At 43.1% G+C, this 14,125-nt stretch overlaps 1 protein-coding gene across 3 annotated transcripts in view; it reads right to left on the bottom strand.

Annotated features, from left to right (window-relative positions):
• atp2b3b (ATPase plasma membrane Ca2+ transporting 3b) overlaps positions 1 to 13,747 on the bottom strand; it is a 65,870-nt gene extending 52,123 nt beyond the window's left edge. For all 3 annotated transcript variants that reach the window (XM_030734131.1, XM_030734133.1, XM_030734132.1), the window contains exons 1-2: positions 13,273 to 13,747; positions 4,392 to 5,218 (exon numbers count right to left, since the gene is read on the bottom strand). In XM_030734131.1, the coding sequence (XP_030589991.1) occupies positions 4,392 to 4,638 (247 nt within the window). In that variant the 5' untranslated portion in view covers positions 4,639 to 5,218; positions 13,273 to 13,747. The remainder of the gene's footprint in view (positions 1 to 4,391; positions 5,219 to 13,272) is intronic.
• Between the last annotated feature and the right edge of the window lie 378 nt (positions 13,748 to 14,125).

Here is a 14,125-nt window from a genome sequence, read left to right on the forward strand (position 1 = left end):
AACCCTTCTTTCATACACAGAAACACACATACTCACACATACAATACAGTCTATGAGAAACACCAATTTATTAAGTTAAAGTTCCTCTCATGGCATTGATGGACCCACTTTGTCTGCTGGATGAGAGACTTTCTCAATAAGCAGCTGAATCATTTACAGATGGAATAGCTGAGGCTAGCTGGTTAGCAAAAACTGAACTTTCAGAATAAGAGTGACAAGATGAAAAAAAAGATAAAAATAAAAACTAAAATACAATTCAGCCGGACATCAGTTTATCTGGGCGGCTACCCCCCTCTCCCCCCCAGTTTATGTGTGGTAAACACTGAAATTAAATATTTACAAGTTTCATACATAAAAATGGCTTATACGTATGTAACATTACACCTCTGTCTCCTTCACTATGGGCAGATCTTTGAATTTGGTTGCAGTTCCATCTCCACAACACCTACACCATTCACTCAAGCATATCTCCTCGCCTCCTCACAGGCTACAGTCTGTAGTACTGGAGTAATTCCTCCATACATGTTCCACCCAGAAACCAGAGGAGGAGCAAACTGCACAGGTTAATGTAGACTGGCCAAGAATTTTATGTGAACTCTCTACAATGTTCAAAATGTAACAGCAGTCTCAGTCTAATGCATTACCAATTAATGCATTACTATATTGCCATTACATTTTTATGTGACACAATGATGCAATTATGTCACATGGTGTACAGCTCAATTATCAGCCATACCACAGAAGAAAAAAATGGGGAAAAAAAATCATCAATTGTGCCTTTTTATGTGCACTTGCATAACATAGTTCTTGTGGATGGAGACATGCACATTCCTTGAAATTTGTTGCATAAAAGGACAAGCATGGGATGGTTGAATATGTTCTTGCCATTATGATATATATACGTGGGCATATATAGGGTGACAATAACAAGGCAATGCATCTCAGGCCGTGTTGCAGAATAAAGTTAACGCTCTATAACTAGTAGTGGAACGAAGTACCTTCTACAGAAACTAAACAAGTAAAATAATGGAACATTTACTACTTAGTATTACATTACGGCATCCAAAGGGATGCCATATGTTGTCACTATCAGGTTGATATCATTAGTTTGCATTGTAAGTTAGCAGCCAAGAAACCCCCCCCAAATGTGAGATGTACCCACTGCACAGCATTCATGTGCAATGGTGTGTTAAGGTTGTTATGCAGAAAAGTAATGTATTATTAAGTAGTAAATATTAGATTATTTTACTTGTTTAGTTCCCGTAGAAAGTAATTCCCATATGGCCTTTGGCCCCGACCTAAGTGAGTTTATGGGCTCAATCACTCATTTCTGGTGATACTGCACATTAAGTCCATTTTGTAAATTTTAGTCATTATAAATGTCAGAAAGGAGGATTATCTAGAACATGATCATTAAGTAACAACTTGTGATTGATTGGTGTTAGTCGATGGGGATGCGGTTTCACAGTCAGAGCTGCCCCTCTCTCATCGTATCTCGTATAATCGTATAATTCTCAGTCACATCATTGAAGGAAAACAGAAAACATTTGACAGGGGCGCCCGGGTGGCTCAATGGTGGAGCAGGCAACCACACGCACATGCAGCACAAGCCGCGGGTTTGAGTCCTGGCCTGTTGCTGATTCGCCCGCGTGTCTTTACCCCATTTCCTGTCAACAAAAGCCACTGTGGCCAAAAAAAAAAAACCATTTGACAAGTTTTGAGACTTTGTAAAATATTTGGATCCAAACAGAAGGTCAATCCATGGCTTTTACTCCTGATTTTTTTGTGCATAATTAATAAAAAAAAATCTGTATTAATTCATCTGTCTGCATTCCTGGATGTTTGGGCTGCTAGTCAATTTGTTACATCATTTCTGCTTTCTCAAGCTCCATCCATCCATTTTTTTCCTCTTGTCCGGGATCGGGTCACGAGAGTAGCAGTCTAAACAGAGAAGCCCAGACCTCTCTCTCCCCAGCCACCTCTTCCAGCAACTCTGGGGGACACACTAAGAAATATAATCTCTCCAGCATGTCCTGTTCTCCCAGCACGACATTCCCAGAACACCTCACCCAAGAGGTGCCCAGGAGGCATCCTGTTCAGATGCTCAAACCCCCTCAACTGGCTCCTTTCGATGTGGAGGAGCAGTGGCTCTCTGAGCACCCCCTGAATGATTGCACTCCTCACCCTACTTCTAAGGGAGGGGCCAGCCACCCTTCAGAGAAGGTTTTCTCAAGCTGTTAAACTCAATTCTGTCATATCCCTCTGGTCCACTAATTTTCTTGCCCACCTTCTAAAAGCCAGTCAGGCTCTGTTCCCTGCACTTTAAATCTGTGCTCTTCTGTTATTCTACCTTTCGAACTCTCGTTCATGTGACCTGCCTCCTCATTTCCCCCTCATCATCTCTGCAATCACTAGTGTCTAGTCTCCAGAGGGTCCTGTCCTTCTTCCTACCATTGTTGGACTCCACTATGCTATATAGCTTCATCAGAGTCTAATCACCAAATAGTTTATTACTCAAAATGCTCTTCAATAAATCATGTTTAGTTCTTTCAAATGAGCTCTCTTTATTGACCTATTTTAATAACAAATAAATCTATTGACACTTCCTTTTTATTCAATGTGTAAGTCAATAAATTATGAAATATTAGTGATGATTACAGATACACAATCCATTTTTTTCTAGTTCTATATAACAATACTTTAAAAAATGAGTAATGAGAAAAAAATTAGAAAAGCAACAGAAGCTAGAAGCAAAAAACATAATTGTTGATTGACCATTATAACATTTACCAATTTTGAAAGGCTCACAAGTAATTGACTGAAAATCATTTTCATGACCAGGTGAGGTCTGTGACCTCATTATTCCATGACAAATTAAGCCGATAAAACAAGTGTTGTACTTGCATCAGGTAGCTGTTCAACGGAACTCTCAATATGAGGCCCAAAGAGATCCAAAGAGAGGCCGTTATTATGCTGAAAAACCAAAATAAACCTATCAGAGTGATAGCAAAACTTTAGGGGGTGGCCAGATTAACAATCTATTAAGTTTTCAAAAGAAAGATAAATTGGGAACTATGTATAAAAATGGCTAAACAGTTAATACAATACTTTTGTTAAGCCTTTTGAATTAAAACTGAAAGGCTGTATTTCAGGCATATTTAAATTCAAAATCCATCATAGTGTTTTACAGAGGCAAAATTACAAAAATTGTGTCTAAATATGTTTGAAATGTTTTACTTGTTATAATAGTAATAATAATATAAACACCTGTAACAAAAGAATTTCCCAAACATGGGATAAAGTACTTCTTATTGACCCATCTCTGTTATTTTTACTGGTTCTTTCTAACAGTCCTGCAATAATACCTTCATCAAGGTCATGATGTTCAGTTTTTGCACAAACCCTCTAAGTGAATTATATAGAGAGGTTCTGTATATTTAGGCTGCCTTCATTGATGGGGAAAAAACAGACACAATGTGGTATAGCTGAACAGCACCAACAACAGTGAGACAACACTCTAAAATAGTAACAAAAACTGGGCATCACTAACTTTAAAAAGAAGGATTTCTTAAAGGTCTACTTTATTATTATGTACTAGTAACTGGTAGCCTGTTATTAATGAGATGATAAATAATATTTTTATATTTAGCCTTTTCTTGACAGTTAACAGTTGAGAGAGAAACCTAACAGACTTGCACCTAAATCACCAAACACCCCATGCAGGTATACTGTCAGAGGTTTTAGCTCATCCATTTATTGATTTATTCTATCAGCTTCCCATTCATCCATCCAATATAATCCCATCATCCACTCATCAATCAGACCATCCACCCACATTCTCTTTGCACGCACCTCAACCAGGAGCTGCCTTCCACAGTCGGGATTACACTCCCGGAAGTGCTAGCACTTCATTCTGCTTTCATCTGATGTGTGTTGCACTCATTTGTGTATTGATAATGACCATTTAGTGTTAATGACTGCCATTAACAGTTTTAGTGTATATTTTTAGATTGTTACAATAAAATGTGGTGTTGTTTTAAAATGATTGGTGACCACATGTAATCTGTTTCATTTGGCCAAATGATGCCAAATGATGATGAGACAGAATCCAGACAGATGATTTACACCACTCATGCAGCGGCGTCTGTGTTTGACTCTAGCCAAGAGTGCAATCGTATCCACGCTCCATCTTCCGCTCTATAAATTCATCCAACCTGTAAGCCAGCAGCAATCTATTCACCCATTCATATCTACTCATCCACCCTAACATTCCTCCATCAGTCTATTCATACATCTGTGCTATCACCCATTCATCCATCTAGCCATGTCTTCCTCTATTATTAATGCATCCATCTTTCCATTGAACCACTTCTACACCCACGTCTGCTCACCATCAGTGGTGCTGGACTGTAGTCTCCGGCAGAGCCCCTCTGTGTCGCCGTAGCCGTCCTGGATCTTCTGTAGGGCATCAGCCCCTCGGAGCTCCATCAGCTCCCTGAGCTCTTTCACCGTGACCCCAAAGTCTCCCCCTGCATGGCTGCCATCTGCCCTTCCTCCTCCACCCCCGCCTCGAGTCCCTTTGGGATAAAACTCCACAGCGCTGTTTGCCATTTCACCCATCGTGGCCGTTGTTGACATGTCAGTAAAAGGTTTTTTGTGTGTGTGTTTTCCTTTCTCTCCGTAGTCTGCTCAGGCCCCCTTTGGTTTGAATGGTGGAGGGTTGTTCATGTGCTCAACAATCTCGTTTCTGACTAAATTTTTTACTTAAAAATGATTCACTTTACCCTTTTTCAATTTTATATAAGGGCAATGAAGGGGTGTGGGTTGTGTGTTTATTCACTTCAGTATCTTGGCCTAGCCTCTCACTGCGTCTTTAGATCTCCATAACTGAAGAAGGCTGAGGAGGAGGGTGAGGGGGATGAAGGGCAGCGAGCAGGGCCACTTCAGAAGCGTGACATCTGAATGAATCCAGCTTTCTTTTCCGTCGTCTCCTCTGCGACTCCACTCTTTCCTCGTTTCTGTCCCCCTCCCTCCAGAGTCACGGCCAGTCCATGGACAGACGCAGGGATGGTCGGATGGACCAGCTGATGGACTTACTGACAGGGATGAAGGGATGATGGATCGATGGAGAGAGGGGCGATCAAGGCAAAGGCGGCTGATAAATAAGAGACAGGAAGCGGATCCAGTTCAGAGGTAGCTACTGCTGCACCACCAGGACCTGAGAGCAGGAGAAAGAGAGAGAAAAACATTACCAGCCTGTTATCAATCTCATTCACAAAGATCAAATCATTTCTGAGGGGAGGTCGACAGTTAGTAGTAAAACTTGTGCTTTCTATGCAGCAGCATTTAAAAATGAAAGCATCAACCTTGACATAAATAAATGTACAAGATGGAAAATTGGTGAAAAACCCCCCAATTAAAGCCCAGAAGCACACAAACCAAAGATCATCCCCTATATTCACTGACTTTTTGGCTACTAGTGCAGCAAGGTCAAACCACAACACTGACACATTCTGTTATTGTATTTATTATATTAAACAGTGGCAGACAAAACAGTGGCTTACTTACACAGCCAGCTCACAGTAAGCAACATTAGCATTCAGTTAATGTTCAGATTCTCAAAGAGCTGTTAGTCCAAAACTTGCCATGGTGTGTAGTGTGTCCTTAAAAATTTTGAGGAAACTGTACAAACTGTACTGTTTTTGCTGTATTTTCATGCATGTTTCATGTATGCAATTTTCAATAAATCACTGCACCTATTTCCTAGAGAAATATTAAAAAATGAGGGGTAATTGAAGACTTTTGCACAGTATTGTAACGCCACACAATTAATAGAATTTTAATTTCAATCAGAATTCTGGCCTCCCACTCTGCCCTGCCGTCTGGGACGACCCACTCTGCCCTGCCGTCTGGGACGACCCACTCTGCCCTGCCTTCATTTTGGCCTGCTTGTGTGGCAGGCCTCCTGCAAGCATTAGAGGGCTGGAGTGGCTCGTTTGCCAGTCAGTGACGCTGGCAACACCTGGGCCCAATGTGTGCACGTTCTGCTTCTGTTCCTTCAATTTAAAATAAACAAATTTTTAATTGGCATTTGTGGATCTCCCTTTTTTGTCACGGCCGTGCAGCCTGGTTCGTGACAAGTGGGGGCTCAGCCGGGATGGATTTGAAACCGGGACCTCTTGCACCCCAAGTGAGAATCATACCCCTATGGCAGATAAGGGTGGGGGGTGTTCCATTTTAGATGCGTGGCATGCCTCTTTGATGCGCTAGCTGACCTGGAGCAATGCTGTTTCTTCTTTCTATTGCTGAACCGTAGATGGAATCATAGTAGGTACAGTAATCCCTCACTTATCGCGGGAGTTACGTTTCAGGACCACCCGCGCTAAGTGAAAATCCGCGAAGTAGGGACGCTATATTTATTTTAATACTTATACATTATTTTAGTAGTTATACACTATTTTAAGTTTTTATAAACCATCCCCACACACTTATACAACAAATATATACATTACTGTACAACACGTACTACGCATGTGAAGAACGAGTACCGCAAAAACCCGCAAAACAGCAAAAATACTGCAATAAATATTTTACACTAATATTGATTGAAAGTCCGTGAAAAGCGAACCGCGACGTAGCAAGAGATTACTGTATAGAGGAATTTGGTGGTGCATCATGTGAAGGCTTTCTGGATTATTGTAGTAAAGGCCCGTTTTTGAGAGTTGGTGAGTGGTCTTGGTGATAGAAGGCATATGATTTGAGACTGAGGTGCAGTTGGTTGGAAAGAGGAGTATGGGTGGCTGAGCACAAGGAAGCTGATCAGTGCCACCTGTTCTATTAAATGATTTTTGAGGAGCAGAGCTAATCTTGTTGCCAATTTCATATGAAATGGCAAAGCAAAAGCTGGAGGCTGTTAAACAAAAGGCAGTTGAGCAAACCCCAATATGAGCTTGAACAAGCAAAGACAGTTTAGCATTTGGACTGGGTTTGGCCAAATACTAAGTTCTGCTTTGCTGAGGGAAGACGTCTTCATGAAGTTGATATAGAATACTTAACATTTCGAGTAACTTAGGGTTTGTGATAGGTTTTTTTTTTTTTTGGCCACAGCAGCTTTTGTGGACAGTGGAGAGAGACAGGAAACATATGGGGGAAGACACACAGGCAAATTGGCAACGGGCCGGGACGCGAACCCGCGCCGCCCGCACCGCATTGCGGCATGTGTATGGGGTCGCCGGCTTCACCACTAAGCCACCCAGGCGCCCGTGAGTGTGACAGGTTACTTTTCGTGAGAATTATTTGTTACTATATTTGGTTTGTTTTTGGGTAGTAACTTTGTTTAGATAGGATTCTTTGGTTTGTGACTGTTGCACTTTTGGGTAGGTTACTATGACTTGTTTAAAGTGACTGTACAACATTTGTGTGGGGGTTGTTGTTCTGGCTGGGGTTAAAAACCAGCCTTGTTGTTAGCATCCTTGTGTAACTTGTGTCTTTGTCCAGATTTCTCTTAAAAATGCTTTTTTGGGGGAAAAAATTGCAGAGAGGCATGGAACAGTGCTGGTATCTTGAGATGACTTCTTATTGGATTCGTGTGTGGTTGTCTGAATGCTAAGTTTGTACCACTGATTCTCTGCTGTGTTTGACACCTGTGCTTGGTGCACTTGGTGGCCGTTGTTTCTCCAGTCGTCCGATCTGAACAGTCGGCACATTAAAGGCCGCGATGATGTGGCTGAGGATGTATTAGCTTGAGCTCCAGTTTTTTTAATACCTTGTTACTGGAAGTGAAATTAAGTGTAATGTGTTTGAATTGGTCCTTTAAGTTTTGCTTTTCAGGGACCGGAGATCCTGTGGAGGTCTATGGTTTTATGGGGGGGTTGACGACCCACTCTGCCCTGCCTTCATTTTGGCCTGCTTGTGTGGCAGGCCTCCTGCAAGCATTAGAGGGCTGGAGTGGCTCGTTTGCCAGTCAGTGATGCTGGCAACACCTGGGCCCAATGTGTGCCAGTGCTCTATGAGTTCTCACAGGTCAGTTGATGTGGGGCTCTCCTTCTTGACACTTCTTTGGTTTTTGGTTTGGCTTCTTGCATTTGACAATATTGTATATATATTTTTTCTTCACTCATGCACTCACTGAACACACACATCATGGTTATTTTAAGTTCTGCTTCTGTTCCTTCAATTTAAAATAAACAACTTTTTAATTGGCATTTGTGTGCATCTCCCTTTTTTGTCATGGCCGTGCGACCTGGTTCGTGACATCGAGCATCATTGGCAGCACGCCAATAGAACGCAAAGCAAATCATGCTCTCTCTAAGTCAATGTCTCCTGGATGTAGTTTGGAAAAGTAACACTCCATTAGAAGAAAGTGCATGGCACAGCAGAAGCTGAAGAGCTTGTCCCTCGAAGCAGATCATCATTTGTCATTTTAGGGCAACAAATAATATGCAAACTGTGCTGTCAACTTGTGTCTGCACTGCAAAGCAACACAACTAACTTATTCACCCACCTGAAAAAACACCCAGACTGCAGCAAGATGAATGCTCGGAGGCCAAGAAAAACAATGCAACGGTTGCTAATGGAAGTTGTCCAACATCAGCTCAGACAACCATAAAAGTGAGTCTGTACAGTATGCAACATATCCATTCAGCTCACAAAGACACACTGAAATCAGCAACTTAATTGCATTCCATTTCTCCAATAAACACGATGAGTAAAAAAGGCTCCAGGATAAAGGTCATCATACTGGACACAAAATGTTTCCTCTTACATGATTATTTTTCCAAACCTGTGAACACTGGGGCAGAAAGCCTTTTCTGCACAGTCCTGCCTTTAATTCTTGCATCCTGTAATGACATGTTCATTTTTTTAGTTATGCTGTATTTTTGTTTTATTCATACCCATCATGCAGACACAATGAATGATTTTGCTTTCAGGAGATGCACTTAAGTCAGGTGAATAAACACCGCATTTGTCTGCAAATATTTTTTAATAAACAGGAATGCAGCATAATGTAAAAGTGTAAGCAGTGCCCTGTTGATTTAATTTTGTGTTAAGTTTTGATACAATTTTTTTCATTTCCATATTTCTTCTAAGAGATCCACTGAATTTAGGCAAATGATTTTATTTTGATGTAAAGATCTGTAAATTAGCAGGAATGCAGCACAACATGGATGTGAAAGTAATGTTATGTTTACATAACTGTACAATATAGAAACATTATTGTCACTAAAACAAATGAATAACTGTGATATTCACTTTTGTCAGATGCATGTGAGTAGGGCTTCTGTGCTCACCACCAGAGCGGTGTACATGAAAGCGTATCTGCTCTCTCTGACATCATAAAGAGCCAAATATAGAAAAAAAAAACCCTGAAACTAAGTGACTGGAGCAGTCTGAACCCTGAGCTTTTGAATCACACGGATTAATTGTACATACAGTGGCCTCATTATTTGAAACACTGGCCATGTGTTCCACCCTTGGAACAGTATATAGATGACAGAAAGAAATGAAAGGTAGAATACGCACATTTAAAAACAGCACTGCAGTTTTTTTAATCAGCCATTGCTTAAGCAGGGCTAAACTGAGCTTTCACAGAGAACTATTTTCAGCCGTGGACTGATAGAAATTTGGGTTATAAGAACTGCCACTAGCAAAACACTGGGTCAAATTACAACTGTGTGCAAATGTAATGAGAGAACATGTCACCCAATGTAACATTGTGCCTAAATGACACAATGTGGTTTGGTCCACTGCCCACCATTCTCTAGCTCCTTTACTTTAAAAAGGTGAACTTAAAACAAAGGCTGAGTGAGACATTATTCTGTAGTTCTACTACTCAGTAGAGTACTTTTATATTTAGAGCTGTAACCAGACTGCATTGTTTTAGCTCTATTTTCCTGGATGGAATCTTGTGCTTCAATGTGGTTCCCATATTGATTTTGGATTTATTTCTGATAGAATTTTCTGATTTCCCATGGTCCTCCCCCCTCAACTGGTTCTTGGGCCATCACATATATATAAAAAAAAAAAATCTTGGAACTACTCCTGGTGGGATTCAAGATATGCTGTATTCTTTGCTGTTTCAGATATTTTTGTGGGACTTGTAAATAGCAAGAGAGGAAACGATTATTACTAGACTGTCATACCCAGCTAATGTTACTTCAGACCAGTTACATACAGTACATGCATTCTGCACCACACCACCGATCCCTGAAAAGTTCTACAGGCTTTGTAAGTGTGATTAATTCAAATTCAATCTGTACAGTCTAATAAGATGCTTGTGAGACCTGAATGAGGGAAATTTCCTGAAGTGAGCTGCTTGTCTTAATCTACTGAAAAACAATTTCCTAATCACTGAAATAACATTTCAACCCATCTCTGGAACAAATTTCATTAAAATAAATCTGACACCAACAGCACTCAGCATCGCATAGTGCAACAGCAAGTTGCTTTTTTTCCACTGCACCAACACCAGTGAAGCTTCATCCCACATGAGCAAATAGCACCGCCTGTAACTATTCTCAGCATCACACAACACATCAGACTCTTTTTTTCCCTATCAAAGTATTTTACATATTGGCGAGCAGAAAAAACAGAAGTGAAACTCATTATTAACTCCTTTTCTCCTCCCTCTGCTCCGCTCCACTCTTCACTCTCCCTCAGCTCCCTGTGCCTCTTATATCTTCTCCCTCCCCTTTTGCCTCTCTTCCCTGTCATGCTTCTATCCTGACTGAGAGTGTTAGTTTATGACTGAGTCACCCTCCTTTGCCTTTGAAGCTTCCTCTTGCTCTGTATCTAGCTGTCTGCTCCATCTATATGGGTTTACCATCTGTTTTTTTTTCCATTCTGTCTTGTGTTGTCTCATTGCTTATTATTTTTACCTTACCTCCACCCCCACCCCCACCCCAACACCCTACCTGCTTCCTGCTACTGCAATCATTTATTTACTTAGCCAGTCGCACATTTTCTTATCCAGCCTGATGTCTTACTCACTGATTCTGTCTGATTTTGTAACAGTCACGCAACAAACATCTTAAGTTCATCCTCCAAACTCTTGCACCCAACTCTGAATGTATCTTTCTGTTCGACTCAGCTTTGATGGGTACAGCACACACGCATGTAAGCCCGCATTGCATATATTCTAAAAAAAAAGAACACTTTGTTTTGTCATGCATTTCTAACGCTTATGCACACAAACCTTTAGGCACAGGATGCAAGCATCACAAATGGACAGTAAACACACAAAGACACAAACCCTCCTGCCCAGAGACATCAATTATATGATCTGTCATGACACACACAAATGTGTCACACACAACGACGCTTTCAAAATAAGAGAGTCAGTGAGGGGTGGGGGGGAGGGGGTACTGTCCTGACTGAAAATGTGTTTGATCATGAAAAGAGTCAAACAAAAGGTCACCACAATCCTGAGTAGCCTGCCCATTTATACTGAATGCTGGACCTGCTTGTCCACACACTATCCCTCAGAGGGTCGAAGCAATTAGATTTTTTTAAAGAGAAAGTGGCCACTTTTTTCCCTTGGGTGTTTTCTCTTCATTGTAGCAGCAAGGAGGTTGAGAAGGGTACAGAGGAGGGAAGATCCTCATGGGATCTGAATTCAGGCCAGCAGGCCCATGTACACTTTCTATGTGTGTTTATGCGTGTTGTGTGTGCTGGATAGAGGCAAGCCGGTCTCCACACACACCGACTTGAACATGTGTGACTGAATAAGTTTGTGTTCCCGTCTCTAATTCTTTTGCACGCTACCGTCATCTGAGGTGAGTTTGCCCATATTCTGTGAGTGAGCGTGTCAGTATTGCCTCTATCCATGTGCACCGGCTAGGCTGCAGTCCACCTGTGCACCTGCAGTCCTACTTTTTGACAGGCATCTGAAGGGTCACCTTTGGTGGGGCCTTTGTATCTGGGCAGCTGCCTGCCGTGGCTGGCTTGGCGCCAGTCACACACTTCTGTTATTCCCCAGTGGGCACAGCACACTTAGAATTCAACACAGTCAGTGGCTGGAGCCATTAAAGGTGGGCCGCCAACAGGGCTTAGATATCTACATTACTGTAGAGCCCATTAAAGAAACAGGATAATGATGAGGGGGATGAGGATGGGGTCTGAGTTTGAGAGAGACTAGGGGAATGTGGGGGTGCATTTGTAGAAAGAAAGAAAGAAAGAAAAAGAAAATGGCCTACTGAGAACCTATTGATGCCCACTGTCATGTGTATACATCTGTATCATCACATCCAGCACAGATATACTCATGGTATCCCATGTCCCTCCCACATGAGCGACCATACACCTCCACCCAGCCAAAGCTGCACTCACACACATCCCCAATTCTTTAAAGTGCCAGCAGCACTGTGCACCTGTGTGCAGGAATTGCCCCGTGCAACACTATGTTTTCTACGCAAAACGACCTTTCCTGGTCACCTTCACACTTCCCCGAGCTTCATCCCTCCGCTCATCTTCAACACATACAGCAACAAGAGGAGGTAATGATTAAAGTCGAGTCAGTACACCGCAGGCCCGTTAAAATGCAAGGAGAGACAAAGTGAAGCCAGTGGTGCGCCACTAGCTTACTCGATGTCCCTCCGCAAGGTTACTGGCCCGGCCACCGCCGGCCCACTCTGCTTAACTCACACCCACCCTACGCCGGGCGACTTGTGAAGGTCCTTCGGGCTACGGATCATTAACAGATCAAATCGAAACCCCCGCAGTTTGGCGCTGCAGGTGCGATGCGCCGTAATCGACACAAACAACGCAACTGATACCCAATAGCCTCACATGCCTGGTACATACTAGCGCCCGGGAAAGGCGAGAGGCAAGCGCGAGCACAGCGCGTGCTACGCGGTGGTGATGCTGGACTGTAGCCTTTTATCAGCGGATACAGGACACGAATGAATGGATGGACCGATGGATGGAAGGATCTATATATGTATATATATATATATATGTAGCCTTACATACACGTGCGCACGCACATCCGCGCGTACACGCAGACACACACACTTCCTCATAATGTCATAGTGCTGCTTGCCCGGTTATTATGGTATGCTCTACTGTATAGGCTTTATTATAGCTGTGTAAGGCCTCTGGTGACAAATGCCACATCAGGCCATGTTGTACATTCTGCAAGCCCGTTAAAAACCTCTCGACATGCGAGTAATGAATCCCAGCGAAAGCAGCACATCTGCCCCATTAAAAAGGCGCTCGGGCTGCCGGGGTAAATAACAGTCACGCACGCGAGCACGCACGGACTCATCGACTCACCGTCCAGGCCGAGCTCAAGGACATCAGCATCAGCGCGCGGGTGGGGAGGCAGAATCCCCGTTAATCTGCGTGTGCGTGGAGCGGAGAATGTCCCAAACAGGATGAGAGGATACAGTGGGGACTGGGGCTGTGGCAGCTCCGGTTGCCTGGAGTCCGAAGGAGTGAAGGGATGAAAGACGACGACCGTGCTGGTGAATATTCCGCTCCGCGCGGTCACCTGACGGTTGGTCGGCGGAGTTCTGCGGCGGTTGAAGAGAGAGAGAGAGAGAGAGAGAGAGAGAGAGAGAGAGAGAGAGAGAGAGAGAGAGTGAATGCGCCGGGTTGAGGGTTTAAACGCCTCCGTTGTGTGGGGTGGTGGGGGGCGTCCGTGTGCCTGGTCGAGGCTAGCTACTCCTGTGAGAAGGGCTAATTTAACCGAATTCGCCTAATTGTTAAGGGCGCTGGGAGAAAAAGAAAAGAAAAGAAACGTGTGAGGAGAAGCTCATGCGACATCTTTGCAGGATGAGGAGGAGGTTGCGCTGCTACCAGAGCTCGCGCGCAGGAGCTCAGTCTCAGCATCCGTTAGAGGGGGGTGAGGGCTGCTCTGTACGTCACCCCCACCTACTCGGCTGCGTGATGACGACACCAGACACACCGCAGAGAACGTTTTTCGTCCAGAGGAGCGTCTTCATCAGTCGGCATCTAAAGCCATCTTTTAAAAAATACCCGCACAGGCACGCACTGATCTCACACATGACTCTCGTGCTCCCTTTTTTTTTTTTACCTTTTACAGGAACACCTCCAATCATCTAAACGTAAAGCTGTGCCACAGACTAACAAACCACTTCAGCACTGTGCACGTCCTTATCACAGC

The sequence above is a fragment of the Archocentrus centrarchus genome, chromosome 7 (assembly GCF_007364275.1).
Source record: "Archocentrus centrarchus isolate MPI-CPG fArcCen1 chromosome 7, fArcCen1, whole genome shotgun sequence".
Classification (NCBI taxonomy): domain Eukaryota; kingdom Metazoa; phylum Chordata; class Actinopteri; order Cichliformes; family Cichlidae; genus Archocentrus; species Archocentrus centrarchus.